Genomic DNA, 26,880 nt, shown 5'->3' with positions numbered 1-26,880 from the left:
AGTTTGATCTCAACCTAAGCCTAATGATTGTATATGAGATTGAATGTGTGTCTAGTTGAGCTCAGGTCATGTAGACATGCTTTTTAGTAAAGCTAGAAAATGCTGTACACATTCAGCAGGTCAGCCTATGACTGGAAGGGGAATAGATAACGATTCAAGTTAAAGATAGTTGATCAGTACCAGGAGAAAAGAGAACACATTTGTTTTAGTAGCAGAGTAGCATTAGTTTTGGTTGGGGAAGGCATAGATAAGATACAGGGTATATACAGTTGTAAGAAAAAGTTTGTTGAACCCTTCACACTGACCTGGTTTTCTGTATTAATTACTCATAAAATGTGGTCTGATCTTCATCTAAGTCACAATAATTAACATCATCTGCCTAAACTAACACAAACAATTACGGTTGTCATGTCTTTATTGAACACATTGTTTAATCATTCACAGTTTAGGCTGGAAAAAGTACATAAACCCTTGTATTTAATAACTGGTAGAACCCCCTTTACCAGCTGTGACCTCCACCAAACATTTCCTGTAGCTGCTGATCAGGCTTGCACAGTGGTGAGGAGGAATTTTAGACCATTCCTTGATACAAAACTGTTACAGTTCATCAATATTTCTAGGATACCGTGCATGACCAGCATTCTTCAAGTCATGCCACAGCATCTCAATTGGGTTAAAGTCACTTGGCCATTCCAAAACACAATTTTTTTTCCTTTGTAAACTATTGTTGTTGATTTACTGTTATGTTTCAGATCATTGGCTTGTTGCATCATTCAACTTCTATTAAGCTTCGGGTGACTGACCACTCTCCTGATATTCTCCTGTAAAGTTTCTTGATAGAATTTTGAATGCATTGTTCCCTTAACAGTTGCAAGCTGTCCAGGCCCCAAGGCAGCAAAGCAGCCCTAAACCATTGCGTGCCTTCCACCAAGCTTTACAGTTGGGATGAGGTATTGATGTTGCTGTGCCTTTTTCCTCCAAACAGACATTTTGTCTCATCTGTTCAAAGGATATTGTCCAAGAGGTGTTGTGGAACATCCAGGTGGTTGTTTGCAATATTTTTTTTTGGAGAGCAATAGTGTCCTTTCATGAACGCCATTCTTGTTCAGTGTTTTTCTTGTAGTGGACACATGAACAGAGACTTAAAGTTCTAGATATTTCTGCAGGTCTTTTGCTGTTTCCCTTGCGTTGTTTTTCACCTCCTTCAGCATTGCACATTGTGCTGTTGGTGTGATCTTTGCAGGATGCCCACTCATTGGGAGAGTGGCAACAGTGCTGAATTGTCTTCACTTATAGACAGTTTCTCTTACTATGGACTGATGAACACGCAGGTCTTTAGAAATGCTTTTGCAGCCTTTTCCAGCTTCATGCATCTCTACAATTCTTTTTCTAAGGTCTTCTGAAAGTTGTTTTGATTGAGGTATAATGCATGTAAACTGATCTTTCTTGAGAAGAACAGGTTCTGTCAGTAACCGGACTTTATGTGTCTTGTTTTATGGGGCAGGGCACCTCTACAGCCCACTCCTCCAATCTCAGCTCACTGATCGGAACATGTGACTCCAAATAGCTTTTGTTGAAGGTATTACCCCAGAGGTTCACATACTTTTTGAACCTAGTCTGTGATTGTTTAAATGGTGTACTCTGTATTGACAAGAAGTACAATTTAGGCAGATTGTGTTTGTCTATTATCATTACTTAGACGAAGATCAGACCATGTTTCATGAGTAATTAATGCAGAAAACCAGGTAATTGCAAAGGGTTCACAAACTTTTTTTTGTAACTGTATCTGATAGAGTAAGGCTAGATGCTGCTTGACTCATGGAATGTTTTGAGTAGTTCCTTTTTCTATTTCAGCTTTCCAACATCTAATTAAAAAAATTCAATAGGACAAATAGTTGTCTGTGTAATCTGTAATATTCCTGCTATTTGTGGGCAGTCAGTATTATCAACTTCTACTCAACTGAACATTAGTGCAGATATTATTAAGATTGGCCTGACTTAAAATTGTTTTGACACCTGACCCAAACCCATTTCATCTGGTTTGGGTAGCTAGGCTCTTCAGCTGTTAAAAATGATCATGCAATGCATGTCACCCGATCAAACCACTGGGAATGCATCCAGCCAGATTTGGCAACCCAATGTTTTAATGAAGATGTTTTATCGAAGCTCTCTGAAATTAATGGGGATTTTTACAACCTGAATTGAGTGCTACAAAATGGGAATGTTGTGATTTTAAACCAAATAATTTCTAAAGTAATTTTAAGTACAATGCATTCCAGTTAATTGCGACACATTGGGACTGTACATTTTGGCCCAATTAGCAACTGCCCCAATTAGCTGAAATACTTAAAAGGTATTAAAGAATGACACCATCATTTAACTGAATAACAAAATATGTATTTGAATAAAATGCAGAACAAAGTAAAACACTATTAAAAGTACTACAGTACTATAAAGCTGCATATAAGCTCCTAATAGTTATCCATGGAGGAATTCATCCATTGTATGCTGCTGTGTTCTTTTGATTGACTGTAAATGAACAAAATTAGTGCAGATAATGTACTGTCTTCATACAGTGCTTTCGACAATTGCATTCTCCAAATTTTCATTGTAATATTTAAAGTAATTGTCAATACCTTTAAATTCCTCGTAGTTCCTAACTTGAAGTGCTGAAATCATTTCATTTTCACTCCCGGCTGTTTCAAGCCTAAATGCTTGAAATCGCTGTGAGCAAAACAGTTGAACATTATCTTGCTCCTGTTTACTTACCAACAATCAGTGACAAAAATAACTGCTTTTTGAATATAAATGCACGCAACTGACATTAATTAAAAACTGTTTGCTCTAAGAATGCTGTAGTATCTAACAGCCACACAGGTGCACACAGCTGATGCTAGTTAGTTACTGTTTGGCAACAGTCTCCTGTTCCAATTAAGCAGCATAGTGTCCAGAATAAATGAAGGGAATCCGACTATTCTCTCAATTGTTTTTTGTTCTTTAAGGGTAGTCCCAAATAAGCAGCTGCCCTGATTAACTAATGGCCCAATCCTGTGTATTTTCTATTGTAACTGCTCAGCAGAGACTTATAAAATTTGAAAACCATTAAGACTTGCACAGCCATATTCAAATTCAACCTAATTTTGTCTTTGATGCTTACAAAATATATTTTCTTGCATTTATTTCAACTCAATTGATATTGCAAAATGTATTTGTGTGTGCGTTAATGGATCCCTGGAATTCTTAAATAGCAGAAATGTAGGACTTGCATCTCAACTGGCTTGCTACAGGGTTATTGCTGTATTTGAACTACAGGCTACCTCATTTTATCTAACCCTATCAATGTATGCTTTCATCATACTGGTCTAGGTTCACTAAATCCAACAGTGCCATTTGTTTTAATAGCTCAATATGATTGTTTTACATATCCTCATGAGTCTTTGTCATGAAGTTCCTTTTACATTTAATGGAATTGTCACATGTTCATGGTCTTTCCTTTTGGTTTTCATAAGAGGAAGCATATTTTTCATATCTGAGTAATAAAATTTCAACATATTGGGCTTTTGCATAATTTGGCATTCCAGCCAGTGCAGATTTTACAATGATACTGTTAATTTTGCTATTTATTTGGCAATAGTTATTTTACTTTGGTGTATTAAAACCATATTTATGAACTCACTGCAATGGGTATTTCAATTTAAAAGGCACAGTATTTACATTATTAGTAAAATGATTTTATTGTAATTTCTTGCCAATAATGTATTGATGAAATCTCTCATGTTCTGTTCAAGCAAACTAACATTAGAGCTGTTTTATTGGAATAGAGGAGTCCAAGCTAAATTGGAGAATAGATTCTCAGATTGTTTAATGATCTTGTTTCATGATGCTGTTGCGGGGAGCAAACTACAATGTAATTTATTTTAAATTTCCATTTGCATGTCTTTGTCTATAGTGAACAAGTTGTATTATCTTTCTTTCATAGACAGTCATTTACAACCACATGTCCTTGGTTTTATTCATTCATTTTAAGCATATAGTTTAGCAGTTAAACACTTTTCAAAAGATTCTGAATTACTTGATACAAATGTGAACAAATTACACAGCTTGATATAGATGAAAGCAATCTCAAGAGAATGTTTAATTCATATTATCAATTGCACAACAAATATAGTAATGATAATATAAAATTGGAATGAGTCTTTTCTGGAATTTTGCCAGTAAAAGACATCCTAAACTCTTGATACTGTTGTGATGATATTATTTGACAGCAACTTGTGTAGTCAACATCTATTTTTATCTTTCCGGTAAGTACTCATGATGTAAATGGAAAATATGTATTCTACCTTTCAGTAGCAGGAAGTTGGAGAATGAACACAAAAAAAGCTCAAACGTGTATTTATCTAAATTGGTGTAAGAAGTCAGTATTGGAGAAATTCAGACTTTTCCTGGAATGCGGAATTAATTATGTACAAGATATTCAGTGGAACACACTATACAGTACCACTTTCTTCCACTCTCAGTCGATAGTCAAAAAGAGTAAGGTTATTTAGAATGTTGGAGGAAGCTGACTTATTTTGTTTTCATGGATCTTGCAGCTGTCTTCTTCATGCAGAAGATAACAAGCAAACTTCACTTTTAATTTTCTCTGGGCTGAATTTTGTTGCCTGCTCCACAGGAAAAATTGATGAGTCAATGTCTTGAACTGCTGCACTAAATATTTGAGGTTGCTCAAACAGTAGTATTACAAAGTTCAAAGTAGCTTTATTATCAAAGTAAGTATACTGTGTATCACCATATACTACTGGAGATTCATTTTCTTGCAGGCACTCACAGCTTAACAAAAACGTTGAATAGAATCAATGAAAAACCACACACAAAGACCAACAACCAATGTTCAAAATAAGGCAAATTGTAAATACAAAGAAGAAGAAAACAACTAATAAATTATATTAAGAATATGAGTTGTAGAGTCCTTGAAAGTGAGTCCATAGGTTATGTAATCAGTTCATTGGTAAGATGAGTGAGTTCCCAAGGTTTTGATATATTAACAATAAAAGAACACTAAATAGCTCAGTAAGGAGAATGTGTGATTTGGGGGGGGGGTCTTGGAAGTAATTGCATTCTCATGCATCAGCTGCTATTTTAAATTTAGACAATGAGATATAGGAGCTGAATTAGGCCATTTTGCCCATCGAGTCCATTCCACCATTTCATCATGGTTGATTCTTTTCCCTTTCAACCCCAGTCTTCTGCCTTCTCCCTGTGTCCTTTCATGCCCTGCCCAATCAAGAATCTATCAACCTTTGCCTTAAATATACCCAATAATTTGACCTCCCAACCACCTGAGGCAACAAATTCCATAGGTTCACCACTCTCTGGCTAAAGAAATTCGTCCTCATCTCTATTCTAAATGGACATTATTCTGAGTCTGTGTGCTCCAGTCTTAGACTCCCCCATCATAGGAAAGATCCTCTTCACATCCACTCTGTCAAGTTTTAACATGCGATGTTTCAATGAGATACTCCCTCATTCTTATGAATTCCAGTAGTACGAGGTCAGAGCCATCAAACACTCCTCATTTGATAAACCTTTCTAACCCAGAATCATTTTTGTGAACTTCCTTTGTATCCTCTTCAATGTCAACGCATCTTTTCTTAGATAAGGAGCCTCAAACTGGTTACAATACTCCAAGCGAGGCCTCTCCCATGCCTTGTCAAACCTCAACATTACAACCTTGCTTTTATGTTCTAGTCCTCTTGAAATAAATGCTAACTTTGTATTTGCCTTCCTCACACTGACTCAAACTGCAAATTAACCTTTAGGAAATCCTGCACAAGGATTCCTAAGCCCCTTTGCACCTCAGTTTTTTGAAATTTCACTCCACTTAGAAAATAATTTATGCTTTTATCTAGAGTCATAGAAAAGTACAGCACAGAATCCGGCCCTTGGGGCCCATCTGTTCCATGGGGAAACCATTTAAACTCCCTGCTCCCATTGACCTGCACAGAGACCAGTACCCTCCATACCGTACCATCAATGTACCTATCCAAATTTCACAAACGTTGAAATTGAGCTCGCATGCAGCACTGGTCCTGGCAGCTCGTTCCACATTCTCATGGTCCTTTGAGTGAAGAAGTTCCCCCTCATGTTCCCCTTAAATTTTTTTCACCTTTCCTCTTTTACCAATGTCCTCCAGTTGTAGTCCCATTCAAACTTGGTAGAAAAAGCCTTCTTGCATTTACTCTATCTATACCCCTCATGATTTTGTATACCTCTATCAAATCTCCTCTGTCTCAATGTTCCAAGGAATGAAGTCCTAACCTATTCAATCATCCCTTATAATTCAGGTCCTCTAGACGTGGAAACATCCTTGTAAATTTTCTATGTTCTTTCAGTTTATTTGCATCTTTCCTGTAGGTAGTAGACGAAAGCTGTTCACAATACCAAATTAGGTCTCAGCAATATCTTATACAACTTCAACATAAAATCCTATCTCCTGTACTCACCACTTTGATTTGTGAAGGCCAATGTATCAAAGGCTTTCTTTATGACCCATCTACCTGTGATACCACTTTCAACAAGTTATGGACCTGTATCCTCAGATCCTTTTGTTCTACCACACTCCTCGGTGCCCTACCATTCACTGTATAAGACCTACCCTGGTTAGTCCTACTGAAGTGCAACACCTCAGACATGTCTGTATTAAATTCCATCTGACATTTTAAAGCCCATTTTCCCTGCTGACCCAGATCCCTCTGTAAGCCACAGGCAGTGAGAAAGGCTATCACTATACTCTCAGACTTGCTGTCATCTGCAAATTTATTGATCCAGTTAACCACATTTTTCATTCAGATTGTTGATATTAATGATGAACAATAAAGGACATAGCACCAATCTTGTGGCATTCCACTAATCACAGACCTTCAGTCAAAGAAGCAACTATCTATTACCACTGGGTGGCTTCTCACACAAAGCCAATGTTTAATCCAGTTTACTACCTCCTCTTCCATTCTACCAAATGACTTCTTGACCAATTTCCCATATGGGGTCTTGTCAAATGCCTTGCTAAAGTTCATGTAGACAACATCTGCTTGAAAATTTCTTCTACCAAAATAAATGACTATGTATTCCCGTCACTGCATTCCATCTGCCACTTCTTTGCCCATTCGTCCAATCTGTCTTAGTCCTTCTGTAGCCCCTCTGCTTCCTCCAAACTGATGGCATCCGTTTGTCTCGCAAGACCATGGGTCTGTGCCTGGAATGGTTTCCAGGGCGCAGGTCTGGGCAAGTTTGTATGGATGACTAGCATTTGCCCATGCAGCAAGTCTCCCCTCTCCACTACACCAATGTTGTCCAAGGTAAGGGCAAGAGCTGATATAGCTTTGCACCAGTGTCGTTGCAGGAGTTGCCAGAATGAAGTTGAAGGCAAAGTTGGACTGCCTTAGGGACTCCAGCTCCGGATTTGCCCTCGGTTTACTCCCGAAGCCTATCCCACGAGTGGGTATGGCAGCAAGGCAGCGGAGGTTTGAAAAGAGAGTTTTCCCTCTCTTAGGTGGACTGCCTTTCCAGGCTGATGAGTTCCATCCTCCAAACTACCCCACCTATTTTCATATCATCTTCAAACTTGGATCATCCAAATCATTGACGTATAAGTTAAAATGAATTGGACCCAACACAGAACCCTGTGGAACACCACTGGTTACCGGCAGCCAACCATAAAAGATTCCCTTTATTCCCACTCTTTGCCTCCTGCCAATCATCCAATATTCTATCTATGCTAGTATTTTTCTTGTAATGGCATTGGCTCTTGTTAGGCAGCTTCATGTGTGGCAACTTGTCAAAGGCCTTCTGAAAATCCAAATACACAAGATCTTATGATTCTCCTTTGCCTGTTATTTCTTCAAAGAATTCCAACAGATTTGTCAAGCAAGATTTTCCTTAAGTAAACCATACTGACTTTGGCCCATTTTATCGCATGCCTCCAAGCACCCTGATATCTCATCTTTGGTAATTGACACAGCATCTTCCCAACCACTGAGATTAGGCTAACTAGCCTATAATTTGCTTTCTTCTGTCTCTCCCTTCTTGAAGAGTGACATTTGCAATTCTCCAGTCCCCTGGAACGATTACAGAGTTTAGTGATTGTTGGAAGATCATTACTCATGTTGTCAGAATCTCTTCATCTACCTCTTCCAGAGCCCTGGGGTGCAGATCATCTGATCCAGGTGACCTACCTACCTTCAGACCCTTCAGTTCCAAAGCCTCTTCTGTCTAGTAATGGCAACTTCACATACTTCTGGCCCATGACACTCGAACTTCTAGCATACTGTTATTGTCTTCCATAGTGAAGACTAATGCAAATTACTTATTCAGTTCATTTGCCATTTCCATGTTCTCCCCATTACTACCTGTACAGCTTCTTTTTCCAGCAGTCTGATATCTACTCTTGCCTCTCTTTTACACTTTATATATCTGAAGAAACTTTGTATCCTCTTTAATATTATTGGCTAGCTTACCATCATATTCTGTTTTTGCGTCTTTATGACTTTCTTTAGTTGCCTTTTGAAATCTTCCCAATCCTCTAACTTCTCTCTCTTTGGCTTTGACATCTTGTTAGCCACGGTTGTGTCATCTTACCTTTAGAATCCTACTTTGGGATGTACCTATCATGCGCCATCCGAATTGCTCTCAGAAATTCCAGCCATTGTTGCTCTGCTGTCATTTTCTGCAAGTGGTGCCAACCAGTCAATTTTGGCCGCTCCTTTCTCATGACTGTAATTTGCTGTACACTGCTGTAATAGTAATACATCTGATTAACCACTCCTTTTCAAATTACAGGGTGAATTCTATCATATTGTGATCATTGGACCCTAAATGTTCCTTTACCTTAAGTTCTCAAATGAAATCAGTTTTATTGCACAATACTCAATCCAGAATAATTTATCCCCTAGTGGGCTCAACCCAATATAATACAATATTGTATTATAATATAATAGTATTATTTAGGTGCTGGCAACCTGATGTGGCCTGGGAATTTGCTGCAAAGCATTGTTCAGTTAATATGTACTGCAGCCATAATGCACACAAAATTCTGGAGGAACTTAGCAGGTCAGGTAGTATCTTCCTCATGATGGGTCTCGGCCTGAAACGTCCAGCTATACTCTTTTCCACATTTGCTGCCCGGCCTGCTGAGTTCCTCCAGCATTTTGTGTGTGTTGCTTGGATTTCCAGTGTCTGCAGATTTTCTCTTGTTTGCAGCCATAATGCACCAGCTTTGGAGGGATTCGTCATTGGTGAGAGCAAACTTATAAAGAGACTTTAATTTTTTTTTAGGCAGAGATGTCACAAGCTGGAATGTTAACACTAACTGTCCTCTCTATCAAATGCAATTTGGTGGACTGATGAATAACTAATAGTATGGTTCATTTGAGGAAGTTAGCACAAATGGTTGATTTTGTATCTTTCAATTGGAATGTGTTATCACCCCTGCAATTAAGTGAAACTACTTAGAAGCAACCTTTCTTAATAAAATAATGACTCTAATTGGTTCCAATTAACCACAGCAAGCTAGTTGCTTTACGAATTGAAATACTTCTTCCAACAATGTAATCTATAAGTTTATTTTCTAAATTTGTAATTCATTGTCTGAAATTTCTTGAGCTGGAAAAGCCAACAAACTTTACTGATGTTACACTGATCATCCTTTGTCAAGTAGCACTGAGATTTTCTGAGGATTTTAATAGTAAATGCCACAATATATTTGATGAGAAACAAGTGGTAACCAACTTCTCAAAGCTAATCATGTCTGCAAAATGTGCTGTTATTTTTCAATTTTAATGCAAATCATTCTATAATAAAAGTTCAATGATACAAATTAGTCTGTCTCAGTGAAGTGATACTTTGGAAAAATGTCAAAAATAAAAGGTATTAAGCTTTAGACGCTTTTACTTCCTTTTTAAAAGCTTTGGGCATGTATTGCATCCAAAGGGTATGTGGATAAAAGAGATGATAGTGATAAACAGTTATAGTGGTTTTGTTTTTGCAGAAGTGGCGTAAAGGATTGTGGAAATAAAACATAAAAAAGGGCATTTCACTTGTTCTGAAATTTTTTTCTCTTGCTTTTCAAACTAGCTTTATGCAATTATGTCCAATGTTGTTACATTGCATGGTTGAGGAAATCCTTCACTCGGTTTGCTATGTTGCAAAAAAAATCATCGTGTCAAGATTAAGTCTTTCTCCACTTAAAGCATTAACTTTAATCCAATCCTTTCATTCGTTCCCCAACATTCCTTTCTGTAACATTGTCTCAAACACTTCAGAAGCAATAAATGCCAGAGGATTCCTCCCTCAATATCTCATGTACAGATTGTCACTAAGATGTAAAAATCAAGGGAAATTAAGAAAAAGACTGTATATGTGGATATCTGAAATAGAAAATGCAGGAAACAGCAGGTCAGACAACATCTGTGAAAAGAGACTGAATGAACAGAGAGACTTTGATATAAAACAAACTTAGTTTATCTGTCTGACCTCCTGAGCTTCTGCAGCTTTCTCTGCATTAATAATCAAGGTTTTGGTTTGTCTTATTTTCCTGGCCCCACATAAGTGCTGCTAACTTCTTAATGATATCACTACGTATCAGAATTTCTCTGTTTCTCCGTGTCATTTAAAATCTGCTGTTTTACTACATTCACTTATCCATTTTCCTTATAGTTTTACAAATGATTGTACCTTCCATCTCTCCTCCTATTCTGTTAAGCCATTTACCTGTTCTCTTTTATGATTGCTATCATTAACTTTGTATGAATTGTTAGAGATTAGAGTAGAATAAGCAACTAAACCTGTGTACTTGGTGAAACACCACTGCATGCACATTTCTAGTCTTCAGTCTTTGCTGGTGTTACATTCTATCATTCCACATTTATACATTCCTTTTAGTTTGTTATCATTTTAGGTAATTTTGTAAGGTTGCTTTCCTGAAATAGTTAATAAAATCATCCCCTGTTATAAATACTGTATTAGGGGATAAACTGTTCTAAGTGCACAGTTCATCAAAAATTAGACAGTACAGTGGATTCTAGCCTGGGACATTTCTGCTTATTGTTTCAATTTACATCCTTTTAGAATATAGAATATACAACAATGCAGCACAGACACAAGTGGTTTGGCTCAGTGTTGTGCTACACTAATTACATTAGAATGCCAGCTACACTAATCCCTTCTGTCTGCACATGTGCATACTCTTCCATTTTGTACACATCCATGTGCCTGTCTAAGAGCCTCTAGCATATCTGCCAAAGCCTTCATCCCCACCATAGGCAGTGCATTCTACTCTCTTGCCTTAAATGCAACAACTTTGTTATTAGAGATTTCAACCCTGGCAGAAGATACTGTACTGTCTTATCTATCAATGCCTCTCATAATCTTAAAAACCTTATCAGATCTCCCTTCAGCCTCCTCTGTTCCAGATAAAGCAACCCAAGTCTGTTAACCTCTCCTTATATCATTGACTTCTAATCCAGGAAACATCATGGTACATCTCTTCTGCACCTTTTCCAAAGGCTCTATATCCTTCCTCTCATACTTTGAACAGAACTGAATGCATACTCCAAATGTGGAGCTTTATAATGCCGCAGTATAACTTCCTGACTCTTGAAACCAGTTCTTTGATGATGTTGACAGTGTAGATGACTAGCAAAGGATATAGTGGGATAAAGATAAGTTCAAAGTATTTATTTTTAAAACTGGAGTACATACAAGTCACCACACACAACCCTGAGGTTCTTTTTCTACTGGCATATTTAGCCACTATCAAGGACCAGGATCCCAAGGTGCATCAATAGCATTAAGGGTCTTGCCATGAACTGTGTCTTTACATTTGATCTCCCAATGTGCAACTCTTCACCTTTGGTTTAGTAAAACTCCATCTACCATTTTTCTGCTTATATCGGCAACTTTGAGCAGAGAATCCTCAAAAGGTAGTGGATTTGGCCCAGTACATCACAAGTAAAGCCCTCACAACCATTGAGCACATCTACATGAAACATTGCCTTAGAAAAACAGCATCCATCATCAAAGACCCTCACCACCCAGGCCCTGCTCTTTTCTCGTTGCTATCATCAGGTAGAAGGTACAGTAGCCTCAGGACTCGCACTACCTGGTTCAAGAACAGTTACTACCCCTTAACCATCAGGCCCTTGAAGAAAAGGGAATAACTACACTCATTCTACTTCTGGTATTCCCACAACCAATGTTCTCACTTTAAGGGCTCTTTATTTTGTTATTTCATGCTCGTTATTTATTACTATTTATTAATATTTGCATTTGCACAGTTTGTCCTTTGATCCTGTTTACAGTTACTGTTCTATAGAGTTGCTAAGTATGCCGGTAGGAAAAGAAACTCAGGGTTGGAGGTGGTGACATGTTTGTACTCCGATTTAAAAAAAAAATAAATACTTTGAACTTGTGTCTTTATCCCACTATATCCTTTGCTAGTCATCTACACTGTCAACATCACCAGCAATATTTGCATCATCTGCAAAATTGCTAATCCACCTATGTGGATTAACATTTTGTTCATCCACATACTGCATATCACAAAAGCAAGAGGTCTGAGTACAGATCCCTGAAAAACACAATTGGTCACAGACCTCCAGTCAGAATTAAGGCCCATTGACAACCATTCTGTCTTCTATAGGCAAGCCAATTCAAGTCAAGTGAAATTTATTGTAATTTAGCTATATATGTATATGACATATATAATCATATAATGTATATACTGTAGAAATGAGATAATGTTTCTCTGAACCAGGGTGTAAAGCACCATAGTACACAGAACACTCATTACACACAATAACTTATGAAAGTAAGGATATAATCTACAGGTGAATTGTACATAAATAACAGACTAAGGTGCATTAATATTAAATATTGGAAGGTACAGAACAGATACTTTGTGGCTAGGAGATCAGAAGCCTAATTGCCTAAGGGAAGAAACTGTTTGTCATCCTGACCATTCTTTTTATACATCATAGTCTCCTGTCTGCTGGTAGTAAGTCAAAGAGAATGCTGGATTGGTGGGTGAGATCCTTAATGATACTAAGGGCCCTGCATATGCAGTGCTCCTGATAAATGTCCCCAGTGGATGTTTGGGAGACCCCTATGATCCTCTCAGCTGTTCTCACAGTCCTTTGTAGGGACTTCTGGTTCGATGCTTGACTGCTCCCATCCCAGACAGAGATGCAGCTTGTGAGGACACTCTCAATGGTGCTCCTGTAAAACACAGTTAAGGTGGGGGAAGGGGTGTGTGGTGGAAGTCTTACTTGCCCCAATCTTCTTAGAAAGTGGAGGTGCTGCTGTGCCTTGTTCAGAGAGGTGATATTAAGGGACCAGGTGAGGTCACCTGTGATGTGAACTCCCAGGAACTTGTAGCACCTCACTGTGGAGGAGCCATATATTTGCGGAGGGGGATTGGTTTGTTTGCCCCTTTCTGAAGTCCATGTTCAGGTTTAGGTGGTTGTTCTCACACCAATCCACCAGCCACTCCACCTCCTCTCTTTACGCCATCTCGTCATTGTTCTTGATAAGGCCAACCACTGTTGTGCAAACTTGATGACACAATTTGAGATGGATCCTGTGTCAGCAGTATGAACAGCAGAGGGCTGAGCATACAGCCTTGGGGAGCGTCAGTGCTCAGCGTAATGGGAAGAGAGATGTTGCTGCCCACACAGACTGACTGTGTCATTATTGTTAAGTCTAATATCCTTTTACAAAGCGAAATGCTGAGACCCAACAAAGACAGTTTCCCCACCAGTTTCTGGGGAATAATGGTGCTGAGCGCCGAACTGAAGTCTATAAATAGCAGTCTGGTACATGAGACTCCATTTTCCACGTGGGACAGGACTGATGGACAATTCACTATGGATAACATAGTTATCTTCTTAATCTACAGACCTTGTCAAATGCCATACTAAGATCCTTGTATACACAATCCATTGCCCTACCCTCATCAGTGATTTTTATCACCACCTCAGAGTTCAGTCAACTTGCTAACTCGCCTTAATTAGGTCATTAATTTTCCAAATGCTCATAATCCCTTTCCCCAAACCTACCACTAACTTCCCTAGCACTGGGATGAGACTCACAGCTCTGAATTTTCCAGGACTGTTACCATTTCTCTTCTTAAGTAATGGAGCAACATTAGTTACTCAACAGTCCTTCAGCCAGAAACGACAAGAAAATAGCAGTCAAGGCCCCAGCAATCTCATCTCTCGGTAACCTGGGATATATACCCTCAGGCCTCAGGGACTTAACCACCTGAATGTTCTTTTAAGAGACCCAGCACTACCTCATCTATCGCTAAATGCTCCAGCAAAACAGCATGGTCCACACTGATCTCACTGTTCTCCACATCCTAAATACTGATGTACTCATTTGGGATCTTGCCCATATCCTTTGCCTCCAAGGGCATGTCCCTACAAAGCTGTTGAGTTGTCATACCACTTACTATTTATCTTCTTGCTCTTGATGAATGTATAGAATATCTATCAATTCTCTTCAGTGTTATTTGCCAAGGACTTTTCATGGCCTCTCCTGGCTTTCATAATTTCCTTGAGATATCTTCTGGCAATTTTTTGGAATCCACAGTGGCTCTGTCCAATTTAATATTCTTCCACCAGGTATATATTTATTCTTACCTATGGCTATCTTAAAGCTTAAGGAGTTTAAAAAAAAAATGCGATATAGCATGGTAATGAGCCCCGCAGGCTCACTGTGACCATGCCTCTCAATTACACCCATATAACCAACTGACCTACTAAAGCATTTGTGTTTGAAATATGGGAGGCACCAGGAGGAAGCCAATGTGGTCATGGGGAGAATGTAGAAACTCTTTACAGACAGTGTTGGGAAATGAACCCAGGTCATTGGTGCTGTAAAGTGTCGCGGCAACAGCTAGGCTACTGGGCCATCTGAGTTCTCCTACTGAAAAGTCAGTCAACCGGCCAGGATCGTCACCCAACACCTGGTCCATTCCTGAGCTACCTACTTGCTAATTTAAGAAACTCTCCTGGATCTACCTAACATTCTTGCACTATATAGTCATTTACACTATATAGAGTTGCAGTCAATATATTAAGGAAGTTGAAATTACCCACTACCCCAACCCTGCTATTTTTACACATTTCCCTCATCTGCATCTATATCTGTTCCTCAATGTCCTGGTGACTGTGGCAGGATGAGGGTGGGGTGGGACAGAAGGTGGCAGCAGGGCCCAGGCCTGAGAGTGGGGAATATGCCAATGTTTGGCTGCTGAAGCAGACTTGGAGACGACATGAAGCGGCAGAGCTAAGGCGAGGCAGAGTCGAGGTTGTAGGGCCCAGGCCCAAGAGCAAAGAACAAGCAGAGGTTTGACTGATTTTAAGATCCAGTCCAAACTGGAAAGGTCAGACACGGGCTGAATTAAGATGCGCCTGGGTCCAAGACCAAAGAGCAACCGCTGTATGGCTGATAAAAGCGCCAGGTTGCCGGGGCTGGAGGTGAGGGCAAGTGTTCAGCTCGCTGCTCTGTGAGGTTTACTCTGCCTCTGCGTTGAACTGAGACTGTGGCCTGAAAGCAAGAGGCTTTTGGTTTGGCTGTAGTGATGACCGACTTTGTGGCCATGGACCCACATTTGTGAATTTCAGTTCTGAAAGTTATTTGCTTACTTTTATTGTTTGCACGGTTTGCTTTTTTTCCCCCACACTTTGGATATTTGACTGTTTTTAATGGTTCGGGCTTCTTGGTTTTATGATTGCCTGTAAGGAGACGAATCTCAAAGTTCTGTATGGTATACATACTTTGATAATATGTGTACTTTGTTCCTCTATTTCCCTCAATTGCAAACATGGGCTGCTTGTTTGTCTTTGGAAAATATGCTCAGAAGATATTAAAGATAAGTTCGTAATAACACAGGATGAATTACAGTGAAGAAGGGTATCCAAAATTACAGTGTGATCCTGAAAACTGGATCTTTGGGCTAAGAAATGACAGATGAGTTTTAACTCAGATATATGCAACGTGTTGCACTTTGCTAAGGTTAAGCAGTATAGAACTTGGACAGTAAATGGAAAGTACTGTAGAACGAAGAGACCCAGGTACAGGTACATAGTTCCTTGAAAGTGGTGTTACAGATAGACAGGGTGGTGAGGAAGATATTTGACGCATTGGCCTTCCTCAGTACTTTTCCCCCCCGAAATATTTATTTATTTATTAAAATTTAGAAAATTACAAAGAATAAATGTAATGAAAAATTAGTAAGAAAAAGAAAAATAATATTGATCCTTCCCCCTCCCCTTAACCTTTATCGAAAGAAAAAAAAAAGAAAGAAGAAAAAGATTGCCTGGATATCAGAGGATCCCCACATGCTCCATGGAGTTCAAAATAATTTTAATATTTATTTTTACTTTCCCCAATTACTTTATAATTTTATCTTCAAAGGACTTATGTATTTAATCCCATCTTTTGTAGGCATGGGAGCCAAATTTTCAAAAATTTACCATATTCATTTCTTAGATTATATGTAATTTTTTCAAGTGAAATACAACTATATATTTTGTTATTCCAACGATCCATAGTTAAATATAAATCAGATTTCCAAGTAACTGCGATAACTTTTTTAGCTACTGCCAATGCAATTTTTATAAATTTTTTCTGATACTTATTTAATTTAAGTTTCGGTATTGTCCCTTCAATATCTCCTAATAAAAATAATATTGGACTATGTGGGAGTTGACTCCAGTAATTTGTTCCAATAAAAGTCTTAGATTTATCCAAAATGGTTGAATTTGAAAACACGACCAAGTAGAATGTAAAAAAGTACCAATTTCTTGATTACATTGAAAACATTGGTCAGGCATATTTGAATTTAATCTAATTTATTTTCTGTGGTGTTTTATTGACATAAAAAATTATATTGTATTAATCTAAGTCAAACATTTATTGTATTTATCATACTATCAGAACATAATCTTGACCAACTTTTTCCATTAATTTTAACATTCAAATCAGATTCCCGTTTTTGTCTTGATATATGAATTCCAGATTCAATTGTCTGTTTTTAAATCAAATTGTACATACAAAATGTAAATTTTTTAATTTTTCCTTTTTGAATTAATATTTCTATTTCACTAGGTTTTGGCATCAACATTGTTTGACCCAGCTTTTCTCGTAAATAAGCCTTTAATTGAAAATAACAGAAAAGAGTGTTGTTCGATATTTTATATTTATTTTTTAATTGATCAAACGACATCAATATACCTCCTTCAAAACAATCACTTATATATTTAATCCCCTTTTGGAACCAATTATGTAAAAGTTTATTATCCATTGTAAAAGGAATAAGCCTATTTTGAATTAAAGTCCTTTTTGCTAATAAAGATTTCTTTATCTCATCGTCCATATTTACCTTATTCCATAAATCAATCAAGTGTCTTAATAGAGGAGATTCTTTTTTTTCCCGTATCCATTTGGATTCCCATTTATATATAAAATCTTCTGGTATGTTTTCTCCAATCTTATCTAATTCTATTCTACATATCCTTACATATTTATTCAGTTCTTGAAAAAACTTCTGAGGTAATTGTATTGGTAAAATTTGGAATAAATATTGCAATCTAGGGAATATATTCATTTTTTCAGCATTAACTCTACCTATTAATGTTATTGGTAACATCATCCATTTATCAAGATCCTCTTTTTTTTAAATAATGGCAAATAATTTTGTTTATATAAATTTTTTACATCATTATCAACTCTAATACCTAAATATTTTATACCATTTATTGACCATCGAAATTGAGTTACTAATCGACATTGATTATAATTTCCTTTGGTAAGGGGTAAAATTTCACTTTTATCCCAATTTACTTTATACCCTGATACTTCCCCATATTCTTCCAATCTAAAAGATAATCTTTGCAAAGATTGCAATGGGTTTGTTAAATAAATCAAAACATCATCAGCAAATAAATTAATCTTATATTCTTCTTGATTAACTCTAAAGCCCCCAATGTCTGAATCTGTTCTAATTAATTCAGCTAATGGTTCTATTATAAAGCATGTGATAATGGGCAGCCTTGTCTAGTTGACCTCGTTAAGCAAAATGGTGTTGAAATCTGACCATTTGTAACTACTTTAGCTTGAGGATTAGTGTTTAAAGTTTTAATCCATTGTATAAAAGATTTCCCTAACTCATATTTTTCCAATACCTTAAATAAAAAATCCCATTCCAATCTATCAAATGCTTTTTCTGCATCCAAAGCAAGCCTTCCTCAGTCCTGATACTGAATACAGGATTTGGGAAGTAATGCTACGTTTACACAAGACATTGCTAAGGCCATATTTGGAGTACAATCATGAAGAGCCACAGTGTCTTCCATAGAAGATGGAAGTGCAAAAACAGAAGACATAAATTTATAGTGAGAGTGGAAAAATTTGAAGGACTTGAGGGGCAATTTTTTCACAAAGAGGCTGATGAGCGTATGTGGAATGAGCTGCCAGAGGAAGCGATTGAGCTGGGTGTGGAGATAACATATAAAGCACATATTGACACGTATCAATTGACGGATATTGCCCGGAAGCTGGTAAAGGGACTGGTTAGGTTGGCTAACTTGGTTGGCATGGATTAGTTGGCCTGAAGAGCCTGTTTTCTGTGCTCTATAGCTCAGTGGCCCTGCACATGATGGTGTTGTTAAGTGGTCTCACAACTCTGAGGGATAAGAGGAAAATGAGTTAAACTAACACCTGTTGCCATTCCATTAGGGAAGGATTAATTGGACTCTTATAAAATCGTGATGTGATTTGGCAAAGTGAACGTGTTTTATGAAAGGAAAGGCTATTTGTGAAATTTGTTGGAGCTGAGAATGTGGCTATCTGGATGAATCTACAAAAGGCATTTGATTAGATGCCACATAAAAGGTTACTTTACAAAATAAAGGTCTGTTTTATATTTTCTTATTTTTTCCAGCTTGGACTTTTTTTGAGATTTTTATAAAATAATTTCAGTATTGAAAATTTTTAGTCATTAAAATGCATTATCCTTAAGTCTTTAAATGAATCTAAACCAAAAATTATAGTCATGGCTTGATGTAAAATGTCTGCACTGATCCTCCAAGCTGTGTAGCTTGTTTACTCTGATTTTAGATGAATGCCAATGAGGAACCCTTGCACCTGTTAGATATGGTGAAAGAGCTGCCCTTGTACTGAAAAGTAAAGTCATTTTTTTCATTCTTACTGATGTTTTATTCAAAGACGCATGTTGACTTTGCAATCTGCAAGGAAATGAATTCCATTTGTCAGGTCTTATTGGCTCTTGCTCTATGGAGGCTTTGCTGATTGGTTGAAAGCTAGAAACGGGTTAAATTTCAGCTTTCAACAAAGCCCCTGGAACAAGATCCATCAGAATGAACAATTTTTACATTGTTCTTGAGATGAGCCTTATGAATTTTTGTGCATATGTTTTGACACATTCAGTTACTTTCACCAACTTTATGCTACTGATCTGTATATACCACATCATTTGGCATCAGCTAATAGCTGGTATTTGTATTTTGAAGTCTAATACAACTATATTGATTTTTATAAAAATGGTTACTACTTGTGCCATAATAATTTTACCTGAAAATAGCAACCTTTTCTCCAAGTCCACCTTCAGTGGTATTCTTTTTTTACTTTGTGTGATTTAAAAAAAAATCTCATACCAAATATGAAATATTTAGCATGGGATAATTCTGATTGGCAAGCTGTACTTAGTGGGGTTTCACAGAGAATCAGTGCTGAAAGTCCTGCTATTTTTATATGCTGGGTAGGGCAATTCAACCCCAGGTACCCAGTGTACACAGAGCAGATCTGTTAGATAGTGATGAATCAAGAATCAATCCTTGGTAGGAGTTGATCAGTCATTAAAAAAGCACAGAGTATCCAAAATAAACTGAATAGAATATTTAACCATGGCTAAAAATAGGAATGGAAGTAGGATATTCCTCTCCCAAATTTGGTTTCTGTGGGATGGGCCTCCATGTACAAATTGTATATAACCTGTAGGGCATTGGCATGGTTACGTTTGGAGTCTTGTACAGCTTTTCTTATCAAGATTACTTGGCAGAATTGGGAATATTTTGGAAATATCTCACTAATGGAAATGTGGTTGAAGTTTTAAACTATTAAAGGGATTGCACTGGTAGATTTCTCTTTCACAGTTATACATTTAGCAGAGTATAGTTTTGGCTATTTCCTCAATCAGGTTTATTATGACAAAATTTATTGCTCTGCAGCAGCAGTATGATGCAAAAACATGCAAAATTACTATAAATTACAAAATAAATAGTGCAAAAAAGGAATAATGAATAATAATAATAGACTTCAGAAATCCGATGGTGGAGGGAAAGAAGCTGTTTCTGGATCATTGAGTGTGGGTCTTCAGGATCCTGTATCACCTCCTTGATGCTAGGAATGAGAAGAAGGCATGTCCCAGATGGTGAGGGTTCTTAATGATAGGTGTCACCTTCTTGAGGCACTGTCTCTGGAAGATGTCCTTAATGGTAGAAAGGTTTTTCCCATGATGGAGCTGTCTGAAATCATGGCATTCTGCAGCCTCTTACAATCCTGTAGTTTGGAGACACTGTTTATGGCAGCCAGTCACAATCCTCTCTACATCCTTAGAAATTTGCAAGACTCTTTGGTGACATAGTAAATCACTTCAAATTCCTCATGAAGTAGAGCTGCTGGTGTGCCTTCTTTATGATTGCAGATACGTTTATCTACTTAACACGTACATCGAAACAGACGGTGAAATGAATTAACAGCCGGCACAACCTAAGGAGGTGCTAGGGGCAGCATACAAGTATCGCCACATATTCTGATGCATCATAGCACACTCATAATTTTCAGCAGAACACCACAAGCAACAACAGTACAGCAGCGACAAAACAATGACAGCAAAGCAAGCCCCTTTCCTCACTCCCTCTCCACCTACCCACCCACTCCATTCACAAATACAGACTGTCCTCCAAACCCAGGACAAGCTGCTTCTGGACCTCCAGTCTCCAGCGGACTTGCAGACTCACAGACCCTCGGGCTCATTGGTCTTCTGGTTTCAACCTGCTATATTGAACCCAAAACGCACGGATGATAGGACCTTGAACACCGGACTCATTAACCTAAAGAGTTACTAGCCCTTGTGTTTCCAGCCCGCAAAGATAATAGATCCCTCAGATCTTGCCATCCTGAGGCACTGTCAACTCTCGTCTTCACTGGTCTTCATCCACAGCACTTACTGGCTTGACATCTATCTACAGATGTTTTTGGTTGAACATCCACGTTGGTACCCTTCAAATGTGGAGCATGGAGCGGAGCCCTAGACTCAGGCTTGACCTAACCTTCCCTAACTCCCCACTCTGTCCCCAGTCAGTAATATTAGCCCCAGATTAGATCCTTTGAGGTGTTGACACTCAGGAACTTAAAGCTGCTCAGCCTTTCCACTGCTCCCTTAATAATGACTGGGTATATTCTCCCAGCTTCCCCTTCCTGAAGTTCATGTACAGTTACTTAGTCCTGCTGATGTTTAGTGTGAGGTTGTTGTCACAAAAGCAATCAACCAGCTGATCTATCTCAGTCCTGTGCATATTTTTATATGGTCAGATATGACACTTCTGATTATGCTGAATTGGCAGAACCAAATTAGAATGTGTGCTTGTAAGTGTTTGTTCGCACATTGCTTTAATACCCTGTAGGTTTAAGTGTCCAGGATGGAGGCCCTTCAAAATAATGATTGTTTATAGCAGAATAACTTGGAATTAAACAAGTTTACTTGCTGGTTGGTGTAATTTATCAGTCATTTCCCTTAATTTTTTCTAGACTGTCATACTCACCCCTCCCCACCCTGGTGAGAAAGTAAGTTAGGGTGTATGGGATTGCACAATGCAATAGGTTTAATAATTGACATGGAGTGAGTGGGCAAAAGGAGCACATTGTTGGGAAATGTGAGATTATACATTTTGGTAGGATGACTAGGAAAGCAGAAAACATTGTTTATATTGTATGATAACAAATATTTGAAGAGATTGGGCATCCAAGCACAAGAGAGTGAAAGTGAACTTGCAGGTGCTGCAAATAATTAGGAAGGCAGTGGGAATTTGGCAGCCTTTATTACAACAATGGAGAATGAAAGTAAAGAAGTTTTGCTGGAAGTGTATGGGATTTTGGTGAGATTAGGCTTGCACTGCATATTATTTGTATTTCCTTATGATATACTTTGAAGTGTTCACTTCTCCAATGGAAGGGTTTTCTTTTGAGTAAGGTCCTAGCCATGATGCAGGAATAAATTAAGAGATTTTTTGTTGAGTTGTAGGCAAAAACAAACAAAATTGTGAAAGAGTAACGTTTATATTTATTGATCGAGATAAGGAGAGATCAATGACAGGTGTACCTGAGTTGAAGGCTAGAGATCCCAGAACAATTTGACAATTTCAAAAGTGACATGAAAAACCTGATTTGGCAGAATCATCTATTTCTACAGTATCAAATTTAAAATTAACATGAGAGAGTTTCTTTCAAGGTTTCTGTAATTTTCTAACTTGAGCTGCAAATGCAGTGTTAAATTATTTAAACTGACTTAAAATCTTGCACAAATGCGTCAAGGATTGAGGGTTTCAGCAAAGCAGGTAACATCTACAGAGGGGAATAAACAGTTGAAGTTTCAGGCTGCGACCCTTCATTAGGTGTCCTGATGAAGAGTCTCTGCCCAAAACATCAACTGTGTATTCTTCTCATTATGATGCCTGGCTTGACAGGTCCCTCCAGCATTTTGTAAATTTTGCTCAACATTTCCAGCATCTGCAGAATCTCTTGTGTTAAGGATTGAGAGCTTTATAGAAAAGGATTTGAGACCAACAGTGAGTTAAGTGCTGTTCTTATTAGATACCAGAGCACGATTGAGCGGCTGAATGGGCCACTGCTGTTTTTTATGCGGATAGAAGTCCTTACAGGGATTTGCATGCCACTTTTGTAGCACTGCCATAAATTGATACTTGATATATAAACTTATGTTCCAGTTCTTATTTGCTAAGTAACTGAAAATATTTTGCCCAATGCAAGAGATGGAGCATTCTTATATTAGAGTCTCCACAGAGAAGATTGTTAATGACTCGAATATACTATATTGAGATGACACAGTGTAATACCTTTCTGAAAATTGTAAGTCCAGCAGTCTTCTGGAGCATTTCAAATTTGTACTTCTATTGAATCTGTAGCAAGGACGCAAGATTTTAGCAGAAAGTGCTGTGATTGGAGCTGATCAAATAGCCCTAAAATGTAATGTATGCATGAGCAATTCATGATGTATTCAAACTGGATTCCAAAGTAATGGAGCCTTACTGTTGGCATTTTTGGGTCACGTTCTTCGTACTGACAAAATAGTGCATCTTGTGCATTAAAAACAAAACTCCTTATAAATTCTTGGAATAATTCATTTTAAATATTTAAAATGGCAGACTCAGGATTAATACAGGATTTTGATCTCCTTGCAATTCACTTTTACACTATTTACCTCTGACAGTTTAAATATTCTAATCATTGTATTTGATGTGGTTGAATGACTCACTTTGTTTGACTTATGTTCCTTGTAAATGGTTGGAGCTGCCACATGCCAAAGTAACAAATATTCAGGAGGTACATAACAGCTAACAACTGGCCTACAAATGTCTGGCTGTTCAAATTACAAAAGTACTTAGTATAACAGTTGTTCAGATTAAAGTTAGTAACTAATTTGTTTAAAAATAATTGTGCAGTATACTTGGTACCTGAAGAGACCTGCTTTCATCTACCTTTCCTAGGGGGCATCTGGAAAAAAGATGACATGAGAAGGAATGTTCAAATACAGTAGATAGTTAATATTAATTGTTGTCTCTTGTTGCAGAGAAGCAGTGATGAAAATGGAAACTGTTCCGGAACCATTGAATTTCCAACCACAAATTTGTATGAATTGGAAAGTCGTGTGTTCACTGATCACTGGTCTATCCCTTACAAACGTGAAGAATCACTGGGCAAGTGCCTGATAGCATCCACGTACCTTGCACGGCTTGGTAAGTTCCACAGAACGTTTGAGTAGGCAAGTCACATCAGCACTTTTTCCCCTGTTTAGTATCTGGACCAGAAATAACATGCTTTAGTTTCCAGCACTGAACTAGTACAATGAAAAATAAGACAAAGGAAGAAATGGGTGAAAAGCATTCTTTTTTTTCCCCCTGTAGCATCAGAGTGAGAATGTGGAACTCACTATCATGTGAAGTGGTTGATGCAAATAATGAAAAAAAGAGACTCCTAAACATTTTAGACTGTTATGTTGATTGACACAAGCACTAACAGGAGGAGGCAAAATGGAGCATTAACAATGGCATACATATAGGTGATTATCACAAGCAAAGGAAAGCTAAACTGCAAGAAAAATAACAATCTTGCAACCTAATCCAACACTTCAGTTGACTTGCTTACCACAGAGGTTAGGCTTACTAGCTATAGTTACCAAGTTTTTCTTTACAGCCCATCTTAAGTGAAGCTACTCTTCAGTCTCTGGCTCTACATATCGCTAATGATACGTATATTTTAACCAAGGCTTCTGCAATTTCTTCTCTAGTTTCCCACAATATTCTGAGCAGGCCCTAGACATTTATCTACCTTCATGCATTTTAAGATGTTAAAACAGACTATCCTAATAGCATTCACATGCCTAGCAAGACCTCCCCCCCCCCACCCCCCCATTAACTATCTCAAAGTCTTCTTGTTTTTCTCAATGGTAAAGCAAGGGAAATATTCATTGACGACCTCGTACACCTCCTGTCACTCCACAAAAAGATGTCCACTTTGGTTTTTGAAGGGCTCTATTCTTTCAGTACAATTTTCTCTTAATGTACTTAAAATATCTTCGCATTCTCTTTAATCTTCTCTGCCAAAGCTATCTGATGCCCCCTCTTTTGCATTCTGATTTCACAATCCTTTTGGTATTCACTTGCTCCCAGATATCTGTCCGTGACCCATAACTCCTTGTTTCCTGACCACAGGCTTAATGTGGGCAGCACAGTAGCACAACATTTTACAGTACAGGCGACCTAGGTTCAAATCCCGCCACTGCCTATAAAGAATCTGTGTGTTCTCCCCGTGACAACGTGGGTTTCCTCCGAGTTCTCCAATTTCCTCTAGTCCAAAGACCTATCACACTGTATCTCAATAAACAGGTAATATCCTTTGTCATCCAGGTTTCCCTCTACCATCAAAATTAATGACATTAAGAACTTGAACCTGTAGATCAGTTCTGTCCTTTTTCATAACTATTTTAAATCTAGTAATCTGGTCCAAAAGCGCTCACCCACTGACACCTCAATTACTTGTCATACCCCATTTCCCAAGAGTAGACAAGCTTGCCCTCTCCTCTAGTAGGTTACCAATATATTGCATGATGAAGCTTTCCTGAATATAATTAACAAATCCTTGGGACTGTGACAGTTATAATCTTCTACTATAACAAACTAATTAACTGTCTGTAATCACACTGCCCATTTATTCCTCTAATTCTCATTTACTATTAGGAATCTATAGCACAATTATATCAAGCTGACCATCCTCTTAATATTCACCTCCATCCATAAGGTCTAATCGAACAATCCTCAGTAATTTCCACCAGCATTTTGTGTGTGTTGCTCAGTAATTTAATTTTTGATTAAGGCGATGATGATCTTACTGTTCAGAAATGTAATTTCTCCTTTCCTCCATCTCTATCCCGCTTGTAGTACCAGTACCCTGGAACTTTTAGCCGCCAGTTTAGACCTCCCTTAGCCTATACTGAAATGCCTATAGTATCCCGTATAATGTATGCCCCTGAGTTGATCTTCCTTGCCTGTCAGACCAAAAGATATTGGAGCAGAAGTAGGCCATTCAGCCCCTCGAGTCTGCTTCACTATTCCATCATGGCTGATCCTGGATCCCACTCAACACCATTCACATGCCTTCTTGCCATATCCTCTGTTGTAAAAGGTTACCCCTCAATTTTGAGCCCTCCAGTTCAGGATACCTCCACCATAGGAAGCATCTTCTCCACATCTGTCCTGTCTAGTCCTTTCAACATTTGGTTGGTTTCAGTGGGATCCCTTCGCATTCTTCTGAATTCCAGTGAGTACAGGCCCAAAGCTGCCAAACTTTCCTCATATGTTAACCCCTTCATTCCTGGAATCATCCTCATGAATCTCCCCTGGTTTCTCTCCAATGACAACACATCCTTTCTGAGATGTGGAGCCCAAAATTGTTGACAGTACTCCAAGTGCAGCCTGACTAGTGTCTTATAAAGGCTCAGCATTATCTCCTTCCTTTTATATTCAATTCCCCTTGAAATAAATGCCAACATTGTATTTGCCTTCTCTACCATAGACTCAGCCTGTAAATGAACCTTCTGGGAGTCTTGCACAAGGACACCTCTGATGTTTGAACCTTCTCCCCATTTAGATAATAGTCTGCACTATTGTTCCTTTTTAACAAAATACATTATCATAAATTTCCCAACGTTGTATTCCATCTGCCACTTCTTTTGCCCATTTCCAATTTGTCTAAGTCCTGCTACAATTGCAGTGCTTCCTCAGCACTACCTACCCCTCCACCTATCTTCATATCATCTACAAACTTTACCACAAAGCCATCAATTCCATTATCCAAATTAATGTCCAACAATATGAAAAGTAGCGGTCCCAAAACTGAGCCCTGAGGAACACCACAAGTCACTGGCAGCCAAACAGGAAAGGCTCCTTTTATTCCAACTCACTGCCTCCTGCATGTCAGCCATTCCTCTAACCACGTCAGTATCTT

General features: G+C 38.1%; 1 protein-coding gene across 2 annotated transcripts in view; it reads left to right on the top strand.

The window, feature by feature from the left end:
- usp24 (ubiquitin specific peptidase 24) overlaps positions 1-26,880 on the top strand; it is a 226,377-nt gene that overhangs the window by 14,758 nt on the left and 184,739 nt on the right. For both annotated transcript variants that reach the window (XM_059984090.1, XM_059984089.1), the window contains exon 2: positions 23,948-24,113. In XM_059984090.1, the coding sequence (XP_059840073.1) occupies positions 23,948-24,113 (166 nt within the window). The remainder of the gene's footprint in view (positions 1-23,947; positions 24,114-26,880) is intronic.

The sequence above is a fragment of the Hypanus sabinus genome, chromosome 11 (genome assembly GCF_030144855.1).
Source record: "Hypanus sabinus isolate sHypSab1 chromosome 11, sHypSab1.hap1, whole genome shotgun sequence".
Classification (NCBI taxonomy): Eukaryota; Metazoa; Chordata; class Chondrichthyes; order Myliobatiformes; family Dasyatidae; genus Hypanus; species Hypanus sabinus.
This window is presented reverse-complemented; position numbering and strand designations above follow the sequence as displayed.